The sequence below is a fragment of the Phoca vitulina genome, unplaced genomic scaffold (genome assembly GCF_004348235.1).
Source record: "Phoca vitulina isolate PV1807 unplaced genomic scaffold, GSC_HSeal_1.0 scaffold39, whole genome shotgun sequence".
NCBI lineage: Eukaryota > Metazoa > Chordata > Mammalia > Carnivora > Phocidae > Phoca > Phoca vitulina.
The window spans coordinates 11,315,044-11,338,636 of NW_022589742.1; the positions used below are offsets into that span (position 1 = coordinate 11,315,044).

The window sequence follows — 23,593 nt, forward strand, 5'->3', positions numbered from 1 at the left end:
ATTTGAAGGGACACATGCACCCCGATGTTTATAGCAGCATTATCAACAATAGCCAAACTATAGGAAGAGCTGGACAGATAAAGAAGATGTAGTGTGTGTGTGTATGTGTGTGTGTATATATATATTATATATATATATATATATATATATAATGGAATATTACTCAGCCATTTGCAATGACATGGATGGAGCTTGAGTATATTATGCTAAGTGAAATAAGTTAATCAGAGAAAGACAAACACCATATGATTTCACTCATATGTAGAATTTAAGAAACAAAACAGATGAACATTAAGGGAAAGAGAGAGAGAGAGAGAGAGAAAGAGAGACAAACCATAAAACAGACTCTTAACTATAGAGAACAAACTGAGGATTGATGGAGGGGAGGTGGGTGGGGGATGGGCTAAATGGATGATGGGCACTAAGGAGGGCAGGTGTTGTGATGAGCACTGGGTGTTATATATAAGTGATGAATCACTAAATTCTACTCCTGAAATTAATATTACACTGTATGTTACTAGAATTTAAATAAAAACTTGAAACAAAAACAACAACAAAAAAGAAAAAATCAACCACAAAAAATATCATGTAAAAGTTAGAACTACTATGGTCTGAAAACCACTTAAGAAATGAAAAATCATATAAGAAACAGATCTTCCCAATACAAAAGCTCAAAAGGCAACAGACGGGAAAACCAACTACGAAGTCCTTGATTCTGAGCATATTATAGTAAGTGTGGCATCCTGGAGTACAACTAAAACAATAAAAACTAATTGAATAGAATGAAAGGAATTGTCTGAGTTGAAAGAGGTGTGTTCAGATTGTCAGTATTACCAAGATTTATTGATTAAAAGCTCTTTATGGGACGCCTGGGTGGCTCAGTCAGTTAAGTGTCTGCCTTCGGCTCAGGTCATGATCCCAGAGTCCTGGGATCAAGTCCCACATCGGGCTCCTTGCTCAGCAGGGAGTCTGCTTCTCCCTCTGCCTGCCGCTCCCCCTGCTTGTACTCTCTCTCTCTATGACAAATAACTAAGTAAAACCTTTAAAAAATAAATAAATAAAATAAAAGCTCTTTATACAACTGAGTAGTAGTCCTACTCCCACTGTTCACTTTCTCCATCCTTGGTCTTTGTACCTGAATATTTCGCAAACCTTTTTTTTTTTTTCCTTTTGCTCAAGTGTCAGTAATACATGAGGACACTGTCTGTCAATGATGTACAATTTCAGCAAGGAACATCACTGCAGTCACACCTCAGCCCATGAGGGCCCCCGTATATGTTCACAATTGGTCCACTAAGGGTCTGGCAAGTATAGGAGCTGAGTTACAAAGGCAATATTGATAGTTCACTTGTCCTTGACCAATTTGTAGAATCCTGTCCCAGTTTCCAGGGACCATCAGGATCCCAGTCATCTCATAAATATTCATTTATTCATTGGTGAACAAAATCTTCTCCCACATATCTAGCCATGCTACTCAATTTCATTGGGGCCACTGTCAAACAATTCTTTTTTTTTTAAGATTTTATTTACTTATTTGAGAGAGAGGGAGCTTCACCAGGAGCAGGGAGCCCGACATGGGGCTTGATCCTAGGACCCCGGGATCATGACCTGAGCCAAAGGCAGACGCTTAACCAACTGAGCCACCCAGGTGCCCCTGGCAAACAATTCTTGATGTAACAGTCTTTTTCCCATGTGGGGCATACCTATATCTGATTTTCGTCATTCTGATTATTTCTAATAACAAGGAAAAACTTTTTATGAATATTTTAGATAACCATTCCTATTTCATTAGCTGAGGAAATTTAAACCAATTCTGAACTTCATGAGGATACATTTCTATTTTTCAAAATGCTAATGCCATCCTCAATTACTTAAAGCACTCACTTTAGATTTTAAATTTTTAGCAAATAATTTTTCTTATTCAGAAAACCCTTACTTTTGAATAGAAAATTGAAGTTTAAACAAACATTTGTAGTCCTTAGGGAACAACTGGAAGTATATGATTCTTGCAGAAAAACTCTAACATATTAAGCCTTATTTAATCAAATCAGTAGTCATGATGATGAATAAAAAGTAATTCATAGAAATGTAAAAGACCACAATTTATCAACATTGTCTTTTTTCCATACTGAATTAGGATACAAAGTTGATCAGGGATAATCAGGTTAAGTACAAATTGAGTGAAGCCAATTACATATTATTTTCATGCTATTCAATTACCTTTCTTCATCTTGTTTCCCCTACCTATTCCTTCCCAACAAATTAAACATCCAAGGATTCATGTGCAAAATAGGCAATCCTTGTATCAGCATAGTATAACTAGCTTAGTTTTAAAAACTGCTCTAAGATAGGTGATTTTTCCTTACCAAGAGGAAACTAGCAATTATTGAAAATATCATTAAGAACTAGCATGGGGGGCGCCTGGGGTGGCTCAGTCGTTAAGCGTCTGCCTTCGGCTCAGATCGTGGTCCCAGGGTCCTGGGATCGAGCCTCGCATCAGGCTCCCTGCTCCTTGGGGAGCCTGCTCCTCCCTCTGCCTCTCTCTCTCTCTCATGAATAAATAAAATCTTAAAAAAAAAAAAAAAGAACTAGCATGGGCACTCAGCATATAACCTAAAAAATTATTTTACTTGTTGATTAATGGAACAATTATATTTCATCAGGACTTATAATTTTATCTACTTATTCATATAAATAAATAGAGCTCTCAATTATGTTTTTAAAAAACCAAGGTGCAGCATGTTTCTACACTTTAGCAGCTTGAAGACATGATTGTATCTTCAATATAGTTCTTATTTGGAAAACATCTTTGAAAGTATCACTACATTGGTTTTAAGGGCATACAGAGCAATTAGATATGCAAATTCCATAGATAAACAGAATTTTAGGAAATTGAGAAAATAAGGTAATAAGAAATAGTTGCTCTAACTTGTGTGTGTGTGGGGGCAGGGAGAGAGAAGCAAACGTGTTTCTCCACTGGTGAGACAGTCTTGGGATGGGTGAATCACTTGGTTGAAAGTTCATCTACTACATACATGGAGAACGAGAATCAGAAGATGATATGGGAGAATGTGACAGTGCTGATTCTAACTGATGAATTCAAGAAGATCCTGTACCACTATTGTTTCCATCAAGAATATCTAAAGATAGACTAGGAGAAGAAAATGCCATTCGTTGATAACAGAATTCAAAAGATCTCTGTGCACTCTGCTTTGTCTACAAATGAACACAAAATATATGAAGCAAAGAACTGGCACTAGTTACAAGAGCAATTTCACAAGAGCAGTAAAACAAAGCCAACAGTAACATTAAATAAAAACCCATTCACTGCATTTCCCATTTTGATTATTAAAACATGCTTTCTTGGCACGCCTTTCAATAATACGCTCAGCCTAACAAAGCACACAAAAATCCAAGGAAGAAAAGATGGGCAGAAGATGACTTTTTTCCAAGCTTGCATTTTTATATATTTCTCTAATACCTCTTTTTTTAAAGATTTTATTTATTTGAGAGACAGAGAGAGAGGAGGAGCAGAAGGGGAGGCAGAGGGAGGGGGAATCTCAAGCAGACTCCGTGCTGAGCTCAGAGCAACCATCAACCCCCTGCAACAAGGGGCTCGATCTCACAACCCTGAGATCATGACCCTGAGATCATGCCCTGAGCCGAAACCAAGAGCTGGCTGCTTAACTGACGAGCTGTCCAGGAGCCCCTTCTCTAATACCTCTTAATCAAATGCCAAGACCCCACTTCTAAAAATGTATCCAGCATATATTAACGTCACACATAAATGTTAGGGAGAAGAACTAAAGCTAATAGCATTCATTTGGGATATTAGTTTTATAACTTCTAAAAATATTTAATAATACTTCTGAATATATACAATAGTAAGAACAGATTTAAAAAGCAAGTGAAAAATGGCCAATGAATGTTTAAAACCTCATGTTAATACTCACCACACATTCATATCAGACTGTTGAGTAGTATCAGAAGAAAGCATGTTGGTTGTGCCTTGGAAAAGTTTCTTTGGCTGATCTTCAAATGTCATTTCACCTATGACAAAAAAGCAGATCAAAGTAGATATGTTTTATCTAACATGCTTTTGCTTTTAATTGTAAAAGTAAAACTTGTTCATTGCAAATAATTTATAAGATACATAAAAACAAAGGAAAAAGTTTTATGTCCCCATTACCCAGAGATAACCACTTTTCAGTAATTCCTAAATATGTGTGTGTACACATGATTGTTTTTAAACAAAATTTGATTTGTATCATATATAATACCAACATGTAACCTATTTTTTGTTTTTAATGATTATAATTTTCTCATATTATTAACTAAATTCTACAACGTGATTTTATAGAGCTATGTAGTATGGCCATACCATAATTTAATCTCATTCCTTATTTTAAATGTTTAGGCTGTTGCTATCTTTATTTTGCCAAACATATACAATGAACTAAATAGATCAATTCTTTTATAGCATACAATGATCAAAATAAATATATTTTTAAAGATTAAGGAGACACATCTAATCTCAAAAAACTGCATTGCTGTAATCTTTACATCAAAGTAAATGCTAAAATCTGCACATTATTACACCATCATGTGATAACCATGTCTGGATGAGAGAAAACTGATGTTCAAGCCCATAACTCATAGGGTGGAATTTGAATGGTAAAACACTAAGGCCAACTACTCATTAAAAAATATCCCTAGGAATAGGGGCCCCTGGCCGGCTCAGTCAGTCGAGCATGTGACTCTTGGTCGTGAGTTTAAGCCCAATGTTGGGTGTAGAGTTTACTTAAAAATAAAATAAAATAGGGGCACCTATTTGGGTGGCTCAGTCGATTAAGTGTCTGCCTTCAGCTCAGGTCATGATCTTGAGGGTCCTGAGATCAAGCCCCGCATCGGGCTCCTGCTTGACCTCTCTCTCTCCCTCTCTCAAATAAATAAATAAAATAAAATAAATTTTAAAAATCTTAAAAAAAAAATGAAATGGGGCACCTGGGTAGCTCAGTTGGTTAAGCGTCTGCCTTCAACTCAGGTCATGATCCCAGGGTCCTGGGATAGAGTCCTGAGTCTGGCTCCGTGCCTGCTTCTCCTTCTCCCTCTGCTGCTCTCTCTCTCTCAAATAAATAAATAAATAAAATCTTTTTAAAAATTAAAAATTTTTCATTTTTAAAAAGATTTTATATATATATAAATATATATATATATATTTTATTTATATATATATATATCCTGGGGCACCTGGGTGGCTTAGTCAGTGAAGTGTTAGACTCTTAAAACCTCATGTTAATACTCACCACACATTCATATCAGACTGTTGAGTAGTATCAGAAGAGAGGTTGTGACTTTGGGGTTGTGACTTTGGGTTGTGACTTTAGGGTCCTGGGATCGAGCCCCACAAGGGGCTCTGTGCTAGGCACAGAGTCTGCTGAGATTGTCTCCCTCTCTCTCTGCTCCTCCCCTGCTCACACACTTTCTCTCTTAAAGAAATAAATAAAATCTTTAAATTAAATAAATATAATCTCATTTCTAGCGATATATATAATATAATATAATATAATATAATATAATATAATATAATATAATAAGCGATATATATATCGCTAGAAGTAGAGATTCCACAAACCTTCCTTAGGAGTATAATCATGGCTCATAAATCTCAAAAGAGGTCTGGGCATCCTGTCCCATGCCAGATTACAATTACATCATTACGGAAAAACTACTCACCTTTCTTTTTGGGTTTAAATTAAAAGCCAGACATACCAAGACAAATTCATCATATAAAAATTATCTTTGCTGAAACCATTATTACTTGTAAAACACTCTTTATAGCTATCTGATTTCTGCAGATTTCTCAGAATTCCCACTTGAAGTCTTATTTGCTCTTGCTTATTTCTAGTGGAAGTAGGTGTAGCTTATCACCATACAATGCGCCTTCATATGCTTGGAGATTTTAACTGCTATCTCATACTCTCTCCCATTTTATATAGTCCTCATTCTTTTTTCTCCCCCACCCAAGACCTCTTTGGATTTTTTTATACCTTCTTTCCCCACATTTCATTTGTATTAATAGGCTCCAAATAAGACATCATTTGTTGTTTCCCAAATGGATATTCATATTCCCAAATAGATAAATAAAATTAAATTTCTGTTTAATCTGTTACTATATCTAAAATTCCACAAGAATTTTGACTAAACTTGTATAGGCTGTGTTTGGAAGGGTCTGACTTAAAATACAGACTATGCAGTACATATAGAATTTGCTTTGGAGTTCTTAGGGATACCTCAAAGAAAGGAGGCAGTCATCCTCCAGAGGAACTGAAAACCAAGTATGAGAGGCTTGTGTGAGACATGCCACATCCACCAAGATACTGGGCAGAAACCAAATGTATTGTGTGAAAATTATAATATAAAAACAATTTTTTAAATCATAAATTCTAAGAAAATTCCAGGAATTTTCAATGTCATAAAACATTTTATGTGTAAATGTCTTAGAGGGAGAATTATTTTTATTTATTTTTTAAAAGACTTATTTATTTATTTTATTTTTTTTAAAGCTTTTATCTATTTGTCAGAGAGAGCACAAGCAGGGGGAGTGGTAGGCAAAGGGAAAGGGAGAAGCAGGCTCCCCGCCAAGTGAGGAGCTGGATGTGGGACTCAATCCCAGGACACTGGGATCACAACCCGAGCCAAAGGCAGATGCCTAACCGACTGAGCCTCTCAGGTGTCCCAAGATTTATTTATTTTAGAGACAGAAAGCATGCGAATGGGGGGAAGGGCAGAGTGAGAGGGAAAGAGAGAGAGAAGCAGACTCTGTGCTGAGCGTGGAGCCCAACGAGGTGTTCGATCTCACGACCCTGAGATTGTGACCTGAGCCAAAATCAAGAGTTGGACGCTCAACTGACTGAGCCACCCACCCAGGCTCCCCAAAAGGAGAATTATTTTAATTTAGTAAAACACTGTCTTCAATTTAAGCGTATTTTATTGATTTATTTTTTTTAAGATTTTATTTTTAAGTAATCTCTACACCCAACATGGGGCTTGAACTCACAACCCTGAGATCAGTCACATGCCCCACCAATTGAGCCAGCCAGGTGCCCCTAAGCATATTTTATTTTATTTTTTTAAGATTTTACTTATTTATTTGACAGAGACAGAGACAGCGAGAGCAGGAACACAAGCAGGGGGAGTGGGAGAGGGAGAAGCAGGCTTCCTGTGGAGCAGGGAGCCTGATGTGGGACTCGATCCCAGGACTCTGGGATCATGACCTGAGCTGAAGGCAGCCACTTAACGACTGAGCCACCCAGGCGCTCCAGCATATTTTATTTTAAATACTCAAATGACCCCAACTTTCTAACAGCTCTTAAACTTAATATATTTAAATGTTTTGTCAACACTAGCCCCTAACTTCACAGCACAGGCAAAAGACCCCTAAGCTAGGTCATTGATCCATCATCATAAAACAAAGTGCTTAGTTTGAAAGAGTGTTTTCCGGAATTGATCTAGTCTTAGTCTTAGAATATAATAAGTACATGCTGAGTTAGATGTGTTGTTAGGACAACTGCCATTAAGTAATCCAAAATACAAGCAAGACTGAAGTACATTTAAATTTCAATTTCTTTCCCTATAGTTTCGCTCTCCTCCTTCCCCTTCTCCTTTTCTTCCCCCTTTTCCTCCTCTTTTTTTTCTTCTCCTTCTTCTTTCCTATCTTAATGGATTTTTCACAAAGACGCATTTTAAAAGTTTAACCTCCTTTCCTATTTATCCATTTTCCCTCCCTATTATAAACTCAGTAGTGGTATTAACAAAAAAGGAAGAACAACCTAGCTTATGAGGCAGGGTTGAGAAATGGGATCCAGGGCTGTGGGAGTTAAAAAAAAACAAAACAAAAAACAACAACAACAAAAAACAACTTCTGTTTTTTTCTTCTGCCTTTTTATTACTGGGTGGGTCATTTTCCATATATTTAACCAAAATTAAGATAGCATGAAACATAGCATATATTTTTAGTGTAGTAAGTGGATCTGATTTGTGTCAACTTATTCATATGAAGTCAACAAGTAGGTACAGCGGCAGGCAGGGTAGGGGTCGAGATTCAGTGGAATACTAGGACTGATTCATTCTGTTTGTTCATTCATTCATCCCCCACCTTGTTTCAGAAAGTATTTAAGGCAGCTAGCTTGGTGAATTATATAATGAAAATCATAATAGTTGACTAAACTGGAATTAAATTTCTCAATTCACATTTATATGGTACTTTACAGCTTTTAAAATTATCTTTACATATAGTTTTGTTTGAGTAAAACGAAAGGCCTCTAGTAACTTATCAAATATATTTTAAATAAAAAATCCTTTAAAATTAATTTCTTATAACACTTGATTTTATATGATATTTTATAAAAATAATTCGAAGTTATATTTATTTTTGCTGGTAGATAAAAGTACCTTTTCTTTTTAATGGTCCACAGATACTTGGTCTAATAATGTTGGTGGGGTTTTGACTTCTTCTAAAATAAAATTATGACAATCATTACAAGAAAAAATTTGAACAAATTCAGCTATGACTATTTCATTATAATAGATCTAAGGACATACACTAAAAAAGGACTGTGTAGTATCACATTGTTTTATTGCTCTTCTCTAAATCTGGGTTAAAAACAGGAATGCTTCAGGATAGCAAACTGTCTTGTAATTTGTAAGGATTCAGGATTCTCTGAAATTGTGGGGGGGAGAAAAGCTAGAAAGACCTACAGTTCTAGTTGTGACTTGCCTTGAATCAGGGTGAAAATCATGGGTAAATGACCAGGTACAGTTGTTTACAGTTTAAGAATTAGCTCTGATCCTTATCATCAAGCTTGGAGAGGAAGCATATGTTCAACAGGGCTAATGAATTACTGATTCTTCGTGTGTTCGCATGTTCTCACATGTTCTTAGTCACTTAATTCTTTTCAATATACAAAATAATAAATCAAAACAATGGCATTTTAATTTAGCTAAAAACACACGACTTCTTTGGTTGTCATAGAACCTGGAGCTATTATTTCTTGTAAGTTTCTAAAATTCTTATTTTATAAGCAATTTGGTATATTTTCATACAACATGAACTTACATTGTAAATTGTCGCGTAGGACTGGGAAAAGGGCTTGGAGGCATAGTGGTGCAACTCACACAAGTTTGTAACGATGGAGGAAAACAGTGCTAAAACCAAATTAGAACAGAGGTTTTAAAACCACCACTCTTCTCAGAAAGCAGATCAGTGGTTTTCTAGGGTGGGCGGGGGGGTGGGAGAAGAGGATATCAAGTGCAAAAGATCACGAGGACATTGTTTAGAGTGTGGGAACTGTTCTGTATCTTGATTATGGTTATGGTTACAGAACTGTACACAATTACGAAAATTAATCAAATCATATACTTCAAAGTTGGTGACTTTTGTTATATGTTAATAATAGTTCAAGAGATGAAAAGGAAGGGAAAAATGTCATTTAGAATCAGATGTCCCATGGCAAAACATATCCCCCCAAAATGTGGGTAGTGAAACATTAATATTTTATAAAAATTTCAAAGGACACAGATTCTTAGGCTCTCCTTTCTTACCTTCCCAATCCCCCTGGTGGGAGGAGCTGCTGGGGACACTGGAATTAAATTGATGCGCTTTGAAGACGGTTTCTCTAAATCATTGTCACTCTGTGTAAGCAGAAAGCAGTGTACCATTGTAGCACCAGTTGCTTCCCTAGCACATACTTAGGGAGATAGCTGCTGCACAGGCAAGGGAATCCTTACTGAATCAGTGGTTGTACCATGGTGAGGAGCTCATATCATCCTAAAGCAAGCAGGGAACCCAAGATTCACTTCACTCTTTCCTTTTGGGAAAGAGAGCTCATGGCAAGTTGAGGGGCTTCCCTAGTGTCCCCAAAAGGCCTAGAATGTGAGCACTTGATATCGAGCAATACTTACTAGTATATACACAAATCCTAAATTAAAATTTTTCTCTTGGCATCTGACCTGTGCTTTGTTGTTGAAAACTACAATGCTATGTCCAGGAAACAATAAAAAAGGATTTGGTTAGAACTAAGATACAAATGGGACAGTAAAAATAATTACAGTTATTAAAAAATGTTTATAGATTTTATGTGGACAAAATCAGTACTGCATAATTCAGGACTTTAAAATGTGCTCTTTTCTTTCCTAAGACACAGTACAGTTATGTTACATGTTCCCTTCCTCTTCCTAACACATTCACAGATTCACTCACTCGTGCCAACCCCTGAAGTAATTAGAACTGGGTCAGTTAAGGGAATCCAACAGCATCTATAAATTGTATTAGCACTAAACATGAAAAGGGGCAGGCTTCAGAGGTTATCTACTCAATCTTCAGGACCTACTCCTAAATCAGGAACAGATGTCCATCTAAGGCACTCAGGGCCAAAGGAAAATAAGATGTCATTGTTTCTGTTGATGACCCATTTCCTAATGTAGTGACTCCCAAATCTGGACACTGACATCTAGCCAGAATCTCTTCTACCCAATTTTCAGCTCAATTCTCTATCATTATCTGAAATGTCCATGGAAAAGAACCCTAAACATTGCTCAACTTCCACAACTAAGTAATCATAATGTGTACAGAGACATTAAAAAATGTTAGCAGGGGATGTAACTAAATTCCAAATATGTTCAAATTAAAGGTTGCATGTTAAAGTGTTAGTGGGAGTATATGTGTTACAGGCATAGAAATGTAGTATTTATCCAGGAAACCCATTGTCTGTGGGTTGAAACTCTAATACCTAGTTAATAAATTAGGTAGGAAGGAGTGAAATCATTTATTGTTTTGTCATCTAAGCAATTTGACCAGCAGAACTGAACTTTTCTTAGACTCACTAGGACAGAGAGGAAGCTGGTCCACAACAACAATGGTTTTGTATCAGACAACTATTTACTTTGAACCCCACTTTCAAATGATATCAGTTATTTTTATGAGTAAGTCATCAACTGTTTCTTAGGAGCAATCAAAAATTATTTATGCAGCATATAAATTTCAATTTCAAGTGAGAGCTTAGATTTCTAGAAATTACAGCAAAACTAGGTAGTGCCAATATTAAAAATCAGTAAAAATTGCAAATTTTCTATAAAATTGAAGTGTTAATACCATACCAGCTTCAAACTCTCTTCCCAAGACCGACTTATCCGTATTGCGGTTTGTACCTCCCTGCAAAAGAAGAGATATCAGTACTGGAGTTTGCCTAACTAAAAAAAAAGATGTAACTGAATATAGAGATGATCAGACTAGTAATTCAAAGTACACTACTCACCATTCATGCATTGCTTCTCTAGTTACTAAATTCATGCCTTCTTCCTGAAAGGCAGAACGTGAGAATAAATGAATACCAGATCTTATGGTTTTACAAAATTATTTCATTTGGCTGTACCTTTATTATTATTCACTGGGCTATAGAAGAGCTAGAGTATAAAATCTCTAAACAAGTGTCTAGTTCTCTACTTTTAATTGTTGCACCTACTACACCAAAGATCTATTACTAATGCATTACAGTACATCAAATATGCAGAAACTTTTTAGATGAAAAACTTTGTAGCTTTCTTCATTCAAAAGAGCAAACATCAAACATTCATTATTATACTATTTTTCCTACCATTAATACTATGATATTAATAAGTATTACTCACAGTCCAAAGCAAACTAAATGTTTATCAGTATCGGTTTGTTTAATTAAATGAGGGTGCAAACATGATTTATTTATTTTTTTAAAAGATTTTATTTATTTGAGAGAGAGAGCGCATATATGAGAAGGGGACAGGGGCAGAGGGAGAGGGACAAGCGGACTCCCCGCTGAGCAGGGAGCCTGACTCGGGGCTCAATCCCAGGACCCTGGGATCATGACCTGAGCTGAAGGCAGACACTTAACCGACTGAGCCACCCAGGCACCCCTATGTGCAAACATGATTTAAATCTAGTAATTGACATTGAAAAACATGTATTACATATTAAGTAGGAAAAAAACCCCTCAGAGGCTATTTATGTAAAATTATAAACAAGAGATGTTCTGAAGGATGTTCACCAAAAAGTTCACAGTACTTATCAATGAGTAGTGAGATTTAGGGTAATTTGTTCTTTCTTTCTTTGTACTTTACCATATTGTTTGACCTTTATTTTTTTAATAAATGCAAGTATCATTTTTCACATAAATAGTTATTTAAAAAATAACCCACATATGGAAAGATATCCTGTGTTCATGAATTGGAAAATGTAGTATTTTTAAGATGGCAATACTACCCAAAGTGATCAACAGATGCAATGCAATGCTTATCAAAATCCCAGTGGCATTTTTTGCAGAAATAGAACAACCCATCCTGAAATTCACATGGAAGAAAAAATAAAATTCACATGGAATCTCAAGGAGCCCTGAATAACCAAAACAATCTTGAAAAAGAAGCATAAATTTGGAGGACTCACACTTCCTGCTTTCAAAACTTACCATAAAGCAACAGTAATCAAAATAGTGCAGTACTGGCATAAGGACAGACATATAGATCAATGGAATAGAACAGAGAGCCCAGAAATGAACACCCGCACATACGGTCAATTGATTTTCCATAAGGGTGCCAAACCATTCACTGGGGAAAGGATGGTCTTTTCAACGAGTGGTGCTGGAAAAACTGAACATCCCCATGCAAAAGAATGAAGTTGAATCCTTTCCTTACACCATGTATAAAAATTAACTTGAAATGGATGAAAGACCTAAATGTAAGACCTAAAACTATAAAACTCTTATAAGAAAACATAGGGCAAAGACCTCATGAATTGGATTTGGTAATGATTTCTCGGATATAATACAAAAGCACAGGTAACATAAGAAAAAAACAGATAAACTAGACTCATAAAGTTTAAAATTTTTGTGTATCAAAAGACACTATCAAGAGAGTGAAAAGACAATTACAAAATTGGAGAAGATAGGGGCTCTTGGGTGGCTCAGTCAGTTAAAAGCGTCTGACTCTTGATTTCGGCTCACATCACAATCTCAGGGTTGTGGGATCAAGCTCCACGTCTGGCTCGGCACTCAGTGTGGAGTCGCTTGAAGATTCTCTCCCTCTGCCCCTCCTCACCATTCTGGTGCTCTCTCTCTAAAATAAATTAATTGGGCGCCTGGGTGGCTCATTGGTTGAGCATCTGCCTTTGGCTCAGGTCATGATCCTGGAGTCCTGGGATCAAGCCCCGTGTTGGGCTCCCTACTCAGTGGGGAGTTTGCTTCTCCCTCTCACTCTGCCACTCCCCCTGCTTATGCTCTCTCGCTCTCTCTCAAATAAATAAAATCTTTAAAAAAAAATTAATTAATTAATTTAAAAAATCTTTTGAAAAAAGAACTGGAGAAGATATTTGCAAATCTTATATTTTATATATCCAGAATATATAAAGAACTTCTATAATACAACAAAAAGATAAACAACCTAATTAAAATAAGGGTAAAGGACTTGAACGGACATTTTTCCGAGGAAGACATACAAATGGTTAATAAGCACGTGAAAAGATGTTTAACATTTGTCATTAGGGAAATGCAATTCAAAACCACAATGAACTAACACTTCACACTTATTAGGATAGCTATTATTTTTTATTTATTTTATTTTATTTTATTTTATTTTAAAGACTTTATTTATTTATTTGAGAGAGAGAGAGCACAAGCAGGGTGAAGGGCAGAGGGAGAGGGAGAAGCAGACTCCCTGCTGAGCAGGGAGCCCAGTGCAGGACTCCATTCCAGAACTCCGGGATCATGACCTGAGCCAAAGGCAGACGCTTAACCAACTAAGACATCCAGGTGCCCCTAGGATAGCTATTATTTTAAAATGCAGAAAAAAACAAGTGTTGGTGAGAATGTGGAGAAATTGGAACTCTTACACATTGTTGGTGGGAATGTAAAATAGTGCAGACTCTGTGGAAGACAATTCGATGGTTTCTCAAAAAGTTCAACATTGAATTACCATATGATCCACCAATCCTGTTCCTATGTATATACCCAAAAGTATTAAAAAAGGGACTCAAACAGGTACTTGTACACCAATGTTCATTAGTAGCACTATTCACAATAGCCAAAAGGTGGAAACAATCCAAGTGTTCATCACCAGATGAATAGATTAAAAAATGTGATATAAACATACAATGGAGTTATCATTTAGCCATGAAAAGGAAGGAAGTTCTGACACATGCTACAACATGGATGAATACTGCAAACATTATGTTAAGTGAAATAACAAACACAAAAGAACAAATATTGTATGATGCCACTTTTATGAGGTACCTAGAATACAAATCTTCATAGAGACAAAAAGTAGAACAGAGGTTACAGGAGACTGAGGTTAAAAAGGAAGTTACTGCTGAATGGGTATGGAGTTTCTGTTTGGCATGATGAAAAATTTCTGGAAATGAAAAGTGATGATGGTTGCTCAACATTGTGAATGTGCTTAATAACACTGAATTGTACTCTTAAAAATGGTTGAAATGGCTTTAAGAAATTGCACAGTCTAAATTTGTCCTGGTATTTTAAAAAACGTATTTCACACATAATAAAGTACCTAGGATAGTGCTGGGCAAATATGGTGCTAAATATTATGGGGAACACATGAAATAAGCAGATGAGCTTTCCCTAAAATGGCCTAGAATCACATTTGAGAGACAAGTTTTATACACATTAAGTTGGTGCTCTCCAAAGTAAGCATGATCATAGCCCAGGAAGTATACAAGGTGATCCACTGGGAAGCAAAAAGAAAAACACAGAAATTCAATTTATATATTTTAAAATCTAAGATAGTAAGGAAGGAAGGTTTGCTCATAGTAGCCATCTTGACACAGGTGCCCTCATCAGCCCAGAGGGTCCAAAGATCTTGCAAAACACCAGCATGTTTTTGGCCTTTAGCTAATTATAACTAATTGCAAGTTAGGTGGCCATTTGGATATATTATCTAGTTTTAATTAAACCAAGTTCCACAAAATAGACAAGTATCTTAACAAGATTTCTATAAAGAAATGTTGGACAGAAGATTTGTAATACAAGTCTAAGTGAATGACAGGGAAATGACAAAGGTGAAGCTCCTACCTAGCAAAGCACACATCATCTGCCACCTTCTTGTGAAAACACAATGCTGAGCTAATCTCTATCAAGGCACTGGCTAAAATAATCTTAAATCATGAAGACTACTGGAAATATGAACTCATATTCACTCTCAATAATGACCTATAGTTAATAAAATACAATTTAAAATGTTCTAAAAACATCATTTCATCTTTAGCTCATCATTTTTATATTTGTATTTTGCATATATTCAGTGATTCATATTATATACTAGCTTGGTAGTATATGTCCATCATGTATTAAGGATACATTATTTACATATATTGGAAGGATGTGCTAAAACATTTTGTATTGATGCAGTGTATGATCAAGAGTTTAAATATTATTGTCAATATAAACAATACACGTTATGGGTAGTCTGGAATAGAAAAGTGGGTTGAGTTGTGTGAATTAAAATGTGATCTAGGGGTGCCTGGGTGGCTCAGTCGGTTAAGCGTCTGCCTTTGGCTCAGGTCATGATCCCAGGGTCCTGGGATCGAGCCCCGTATCGGGCTCCTTGCTCAGCGGGGAGCCTACTTCTCCCTCTGCCTGCCACGCTCCCCCTGCTTGTGCTCTCTCTTTCTCTGACAAATAAATAAAATCTTAAAAAAATAAATAAAATGTGACCTAGGCCTTGAAAGTAGTTTAAAATCTGGACAAACACAGGGTGAAGGGGAAGGTATTCCAAGCAGAAGGAACCATGTGAACAAAAGCTTAGAGGGAAAGACACAGCAGGTTTCAGGGTAGTGAGACTAGCTTGACTGAAACAGAGTTTGTACAATGAAGTAATGAGAGAGAAAACTAGAGAGGTAAAATAGGGCCAGATTTCCAGGATCTTAAATAACTGAAGGGTTTGAGCTTAAAGAGTTTGGGCAGAATAGCATAGTTGTTAGGACCACAGGCTTTGGAGCCAAATAGAACTGGGTTGAATCTCAGCTCTGTAACTTATTACCTGTGCAACCCTAGGCAAGTGACTGAACTTGAGCCTCAGTGTCCTCATCCACATGAAGATGATGATAAGAATTGAGGATAATGAGGCGGGTGTACAGCTCTTTTCCACAGTGCCTGGAAACCTATGTAAGTAAGCACTCACTACAACCTAGCTATTCTTATTCTTACTCCTCTTCAATAGGTAATGGGAAGCCATTATACCTTTTTGCACAGGGGAGGAAAAGGTGAAAATGATGTCTTCGAGAAGTTATCTTGGTGTTGGTTGTGGAAGTTGGATTGTACTGGCAGAGATAGGAAATCTCTTAGAATATTATTACAGTAATCTGGACCCAAGGGACAGAAGGAAGTGGGAACAGAGGATGTTGTCAAGGAAGAATTAATAGGATTAGATGCCTACTTAGATACAGGAGAAAATAAGGAAGAACTGAAGGTGAACCTAGAGCTTTGAGTTATTTTGATGTCATTATGGAAAATGAGGGAAATTGGGAAAGGAAGTTTAAGAAGTTAGTCTTTTAAAATAATGGAGGCTCCTTGCTTTGGCAGAGAGTCTGCTTCTCCCTCTGACCCTCCCCCCTCTCATGTGCTCTCTCTCTCAAATAAATAAGTAAAAAAAAAAAATCTAAAAAAAAAAAAGGGGGCGCCTGGGTGGCTCAGTTGGTTAAGCGACTGCCTTCGGCTCAGGTCATGATCCTGGAGTCCCTGGATCGAGTCCCGCATCGGGCTCCTTGCTTGGCAGGGAGTCTGCTTCTCCCTCTGACCCTCCCCTCTCTCATGTGCTCTCTCTCTCATTCTCTCTCTCTCAAATAAATAAATAAAAAAAAAATCTAAAAAAAAAAATAATGGAATAACAGTAAATCTTTTCAATACAATGTAAGGTTAGTATAGTCCTTCCATTTAATATTTTATGTAGGTGTTTTCCTGTAGTGAGAAGTTCAAAGTATTTTGTAATTTACTCAACCAACAAGAGCAATTTTTCCCAAAGCAGGACAGGATTTTGCCTGTTGTTCCTCCCACTGAAAGTCAGAGCATTAGCCAACATCAGACATTTTGAGGGTTGTTAGTAAAAGCAGGTTGACTCTTTAATTGTTTATATCTTGCCTATTTCCAAAATGGCTATGAGGTGCTTATAATGAAATACAATTGTTAAAATAAGGTCAAGAGCCATGCTTGCCTTATATAGTACTATATAGTACTATTGCCTATATATAGTACTCTTTGCCCAGTCAAGGGCAAAGAGTACTATATGCTAGAAACCCAGGTTAAGGGGAGTTGCTGCACTTGAGTGCTAAACTTAGCTTTCAGGTTTTTAGGATCCAAGGTAAAAATGGAAATAGTAAGTTAGCCACTTGTGCTCTCTGAAGTTGAGTATGCCTGAAAGATTTTAGTTGCCCAGTGCTGGCACAGTGCTTAACAAATGCTTGCTGAAAGAATGAAACGATTGGTACACTAAGATCAAATTAAACATCTCTTCATAAAAAAGACTGCGTACTTCATAGGTTTCAAGGAAGACCAGAAAACTGAAGAACATACCACCGAGATCTAATGCCAGCGCCTTCCTAGACTGCGGAAACTACACTGTGGTACCTAGATGGCCCCTCTCAGAATCACGCCCTGCACTTCAGCTGGCACCATCTGTCTCCAAAGCTTCATTTCATAAAGTTCCCTTACATTTGTGTCTAAACCCAGTTTAATTTATCCAAACCAGGTTAAGATAAAACAAAGACTGGAATATGTGTTGCTAAAGTTTACATTTGTGAAGATATAAAAGGAAGAGATGCTAGAAATGCAGAGGTGACAGGCAAGTAGATAATCTGACTGATTCTACTTAAGGCACTGCTGGAAAAAGTCACGTTCTTACTGGGTCTCAGTGATTTTCTATCCTATTGAACAAGGCAGGAAATAAAGGTAAAGTTATAGAACCATATACTGTGAACAAACTGTTATGGGTGGAACTGTGTCCCCCTAAAATCTAGTATGTTGAAGTCCTAACCCCCAGCGCCTCAGAATATGACTTTACTTGGAGATAGGGTATTTGCAGAGGTAATCAAATTAGGATAAGGTGATGAGTGTGGGCCCTAATCCAATACGTCCTTATAAAAAAGGAGAAATTTGGAGACAGACATATGTGTAGGGAAAACACCAGCTGAACACGAAGATGGCTATTTACAAGCCAAGGACAGAGGCCTGGAACAGACAGACGCTTCTCTCACAGCCCTCAGAAGAAACCAATCCTGCCAACACCTTGATTTCGGACTTCCAGCCTCCAGAGCTGTGAGAAACTAAATCTCTGTTGTTTGAGTCCCCCTGTTTGTGGTACTTTGTTGTGGCAGCCCTAGCAAACTAATACACAAACTATTTCAGCAGGGTGGTTAATTATGTTTAGGGTTTTGGGATAGGGAACTAAAAGCTGAGCGCTTCCAAACCTCTTGAAACATAAACTTGATTGTTACTAGGAAAGGAAAATTACATAAAAAGAATAGTTCCTGAACACTTAGGAAGTCCTATGTGTTTAGAAAATTAACTTCCATGGTCATCACCTCACAATATATACATAAATCATCATGTTGTGCACCTTACACTTAGACAATGTTATATGTCAATTACATATCAGTAAAGCTGGGGGGAAAACAGAACATTAACTTCCAGCTTCATTTTCTCAAGCTCCCTAATGCCTAGAAAACAGCTAGTAGCCCCAGTTGAGAAAAAATTATGCACTAACTGCCTGCTAGGAAAGGGGTAACTTAAATCATACATTGACTTAAATGTTGACCCAGAACCTAATATTGACTTGGGCTGTGTGCTTATTTAAAAGTAAAAAAATGTAATCAAATCAGTTTATAGGAAACGCAGGGAACAAAAGAACATATTAAACACCACATGGAAACAGAATCAGAATGTGGGGCAGTCTACAGGACAAATGGCCTGGTTTCTTCAATAAATAAGTGGCATGGAACAAAAACCAGGAGGGGAAGGGAATGTTTTAAATAAAAGAGACCTGAGGGGCGCCTGGGTGGCTCAGTCGGTTAAGGGACTGCCTTTAGCTCAGGTCATGATCTCAGGGTCCTGGGATCCAGCCCCACATCAGGCTCCCCACTCAGTGGGGAGTTGGCTTCTCCCTCTGACCCTCCCCTGCCTCGTGCTCTCTCTCTCTCTAATAAATAAATAAAATCTTTAAAAAAGAGAGAGAGATCTGAGAGATCATGGTTGGAACATGTTTGAATCAGTAAAACAGACATTTCTGAGAACAGTGAGAATTTTAACATGGACTGGTTATTAGATGACATTAAAGAATAACTTAATTTTGCTAGATGTAATGATGGCATTGTGATTATGTAAGAAAAAAAGTCCTTCTCAGAGACTCATACTGAGTGTTAGTGGGTAAAAAGAGATCAGGGATTTACTTTCAGGCATCCTCCCCAAAAGGTTAGTAAGTTCAACAGCTAAAAAGAAATCACGGTCAAAGAATGCATATAAAGAGGGGTGCCTGGGTGGCTCAGTCTGTTAAGCGTCTGACTCTTGATTTCAGCTCAGGTCATGATCTCAGGGTCATGAAATTGAGCCCTGTGTTGGGCTCTGCCCTGGGCATGGAGCCTGCCTTGGACTCTTTCTCTCCCTCTTCCTCTGCCCCTCACCCCTTCCCCGGCTCACGCACTCTCTCTTTCTTTCTCTCTCTCTCTCTCAAAAAAAAGAATGCATATAAAGAAATATGCAATTTAAGATATCTATCAGACCATTAAGCTGCTGAAAATAAGTCTTGATTTTCCATTCAATCAGTGCCCAGATTGAAAGCTAATATTATTTCTATTTTCCCATTTAATTCACTTTCTACTTGTGTTTCATTTTAAATGTTTATAACATATATTCTGTCACTATGGAAATAGACTGCTTTACAATTTACTGACCAGTTAAATTTTTCTTGATTTCAAGCTTCATAGTCAAATAGCAACATGTAATCAATTTTCAAATATTTACCTTGATTTCAAGCTTCATAATCAAATAGCAACATATAGTCAATTTTAAAGTAGTGATCTCATTTAGGGGAAGCAACAAAACAAATTGCACAGATAAACCAGAGGTCATCTTACCTACTAATTTTAGGTTCTTTCCTTAAGAACTTCTAAAAGAGCTCCATACTTGCAAAGACAGTTAAAGAATGTTTTATCCACTAAAAAGTAAAAGAATCTTTTTACCATACTTGTTTGCTACTGGATGACAGGCTGGACTTCAGGGAAGCCATGGTGTGAGAGGGAGGGAGGGAAAGGAAGCAGGAGTTGGAGTCCTAAACACCAGACTCCTGAGATACTATGGCTTCTGCGCCACTGACACGGGGAAAAGGTAGCTGGAAAGGAATCCAGTAATTTGGGGCTAGTTCTGGCTCTGACATTCACTAACTCTGAACACTGGGTAAATTACTAAATTTCTCCTGTCATGAGTTTCTGATCTTATGTTGTGAGATAAAATGAGAGCACAGATGTAAAGTACCTATTTTAGCGCTAAGTAAATAATAAGTGCTTCATAACAGTTAAGCCGCCCTTGAACAAAAATCTGCTTGTAGTTGGGTCAGAAAAATCCTACCACCTGTGGCGGAGTGGTGATTTGATCTTTTGAGTTCTGTGGCTAATCTTTGGATAATTAAAAGGTTTAACTGTGTATTAGGCATTTGCTATTAAACACACACACACACACGCATGCACACGCATGCATGCACACATACACGCCTGCACAGAACATAAGCCAGTGAGGTACAATGTGTCCCTGAACTCAGATCACTAAGAAATGAACACAAAATGATAGCATAAAGGCCATTTCATCTGTCAAAAAAATTTCTTCACCTGACGGTTTAAAAAAACCATGATAACTATGGTCATTATGAACCTAAAAATTAATTTTCTTTTTTCTTTGCGATCTCTGAAAGAGGTCAGATTCAAGGCAGAAGAGTATATTGTCTTTCTGGAAACTATCAGTTTATTAAAATAGGTAATAACTCAAAGAAATATAGGACTCCTTAGTTGTTTTTGTTTTAGAGGAACCATTACTAGAATTAAAAACAGAATCACATGTGACCTAATTTGGAATTACTGAACCACAGGTATTTTTTTAAAGAAAAATAAAGTTTTCTTTTTATTGAACAGCTATCAGTTTTGAAAGTCTTCTTACCTGTTTGATTTGATGAAGGCGACCATAGGAAGCACGGATGGGGATGTGAGAGGGTGGCAAAAACTGAAATTTAAAATATAAAAGTCAACACCTAAGCTGACATAACATTGAATATTAATCATACTTCAATAAAAAAATAAACAGAAGTCAAGCTGGCTTGAATGTTTCTGATTAATTATTTCTAAACATTAATTAAGTCAATGTTGAATTACCTAAAATGTCTGAGTGCCTAATGCATGTTAGCAACAGTATTAGTTAAACTTAAAATTAAAGAAATAATAAAAGATCCAACTGACTCTTGACTGAAAATTATACTAATCAAAAGTACATATATATAACAGAACAGAACAAAATAACTGAGTTAACATAAAAGATACCGGGCAGAACATCAACAGAGTATTTTATTTATCTCTACTTTCCCTTTCCCAAGTCACTGGATCTTGAAATCACCTCACTTTTTCTTGCCAGTTTTATCTTGCAAAAAACAAACAAAATAACCCCATCACATATCTTAGAACCCAGCTGAAGAAACCACACTTTCATAACATGAAATGACTTAAGGCAGTCACTTCCAAGTAGCTCAGGACATTTTCTCTTGCTTGTTCAGATACTTGTCATTTAGACTACTTTCTCCTGTTCTGTCTTATCTCAAAGCTTATGAGGACCCACACAAGAGGGGCATGAAAGAATGGAGGGATTTAAAGCTAAGTGTGAAAATGAGGCTTGAAAAGTACCTTTAGAATTCATTTATCCATTCTACCTGTATCCTGGTTAGTTCTTGAAATGCCAGACAATGAATCTACCATATCTTACTTTTACATTATATCTTAAGAGCACACTGAGTTGTGCATTCAGAAATATTTAATGAGGTAAACCACTGTGCTAGACCCTGAGGATCCAAAGAGAAATAAAACATTTTCCTGTCCTTGAGAAATTCAAAGTGTAGGTAGGAAAAATTAGGCCATAGGTCAGTGTGCCAGAACAAGTTATGATTCGTGGGAAGTCAAAGCACAGAGACTATATTTCTGCCTGGGGTTCCTGGGGAAGGCTTCATAGAGGAGGGTAGGAATTCAATAGACAGGAAAGAGGAAGCAGGGTATTTCAGGAAGTGAGAAGAGATGCTCAGGCAGAGACATGTTTGGGGAACAGGGAGATTCAGGGTGGCTGAAATTTGGTACATGATAGGGCATGAAAGGAAGCAAATCTGGGGAAATTTGGCTGAAACCAGATTATGGATTTTGGACTTTAGTCTTTTGAGCCCAATAGGAAACCTAAAGCATAGATCCTTCTGAGTTCTTAAAACTCAAAGTATTTTAGGGGCACCTGGGCGGCTCAGTCATTAAGCATCTGCCTTCAGCTCAGGTCATGATCCCAGGGTCCTGGGATCGAGCCCCGCATTGGGCTCCCTGCTTCGGCAGGAAGTCTGCTTCTCCCTCTCCCACTCCCCCTGCTCGTGTTCCCTCTCTCGCTGTCTCTCTCTGTCAAATAAATAAATAAAATCTTTTAAAAAAAACTCAACGCATTTTAAACAAGATCATATCTGTTTTAGAAAGGCAACCCTAGCAGCATATACAGAACAAATTGAGGGTGGAGGGAAGAGGGACTAGAAGCAGGATCAAAGGCCAGGTAAAAGAAAATGAGAGTCTGAATGAAAAAGGGTGGGATGAAGAGAAGGAGGCGGACTGGAGAAATGATGAGAAAGTGAAAAGAGGGGTGCCTGGCTGGCTCAGTTAGTAGAGCACATGACTCTTAATCTCAGGGTTGTGAGTTTGAGCCCCATGTTGGGAGTAGAGATTACTTAAAAATAAAATCCTTAGGGGTGCCTGGGTGGCTCAGTCAGTTGAACGTTCAACTCTTGATTTTGGCTCAGGTCATGATCTCAGGTCGTGGGATTGAGCCCTGAGTGGGGCTCCGAGCTGAGCATGGAGCCTGCTTAAGATTCTCTCTCACCCTCTCCCTCTGGCCCTCCCGCCCTGCACTCAACACGTGCTCTCTCTCTAAAACAATAAAAAATTAAAAAATAAATAAAATCTTAAAAAAAAAGAAAGAGTGAAAAGAGCTCAAGATTGGTCTGAAGTTCCTAGCTGAAACCCATGGGTGGGTGGTAGCCAGGAAAGGCAGTAAGAGGAATGAGTTGGTGTGTGGGGAGAAGATGAGTGTTCAAAAAGGTGTGTTGGATATATAAGCATTTTTATGAAGTAGCTAGTCTGAATTTTTATTAGATTTTAAAATGTATCATGTGACTCTTTAAGGGGCATTTTCTCTCACTAGTTATATTTTGCTTAAGAAAGTGTTAAAACCACATGAGAGACTATGGACTCTGAGAAACAAACTGAGGGTTCTAGAGGGGAGGAGGGTGG

General features: G+C 37.3%; 1 protein-coding gene across 2 annotated transcripts in view; it reads right to left on the reverse strand.

Annotated features, from left to right (window-relative positions):
* Window positions 1–23,593, reverse strand: part of FAM122C (family with sequence similarity 122C) — a 47,396-nt gene that overhangs the window by 5,412 nt on the left and 18,391 nt on the right. Inside the window, exons 4-10 of one of the 2 annotated variants that reach the window (XM_032428366.1) lie at window positions 21,234–21,296; window positions 11,316–11,359; window positions 11,158–11,212; window positions 9,604–9,693; window positions 9,119–9,207; window positions 8,455–8,516; window positions 3,954–4,050 (exon numbers count right to left, since the gene is read on the reverse strand). In XM_032428366.1, the coding sequence (XP_032284257.1) occupies window positions 3,954–4,050; window positions 8,455–8,516; window positions 9,119–9,207; window positions 9,604–9,693; window positions 11,158–11,212; window positions 11,316–11,359; window positions 21,234–21,296 (500 nt within the window). Of the gene's footprint in view, window positions 1–3,953; window positions 4,051–8,454; window positions 8,517–9,118; window positions 9,208–9,603; window positions 9,694–11,157; window positions 11,213–11,315; window positions 11,360–21,233; window positions 21,297–23,593 lie in introns of those variants that run through there. The other variant, XM_032428367.1, reaches the window with a different exon arrangement.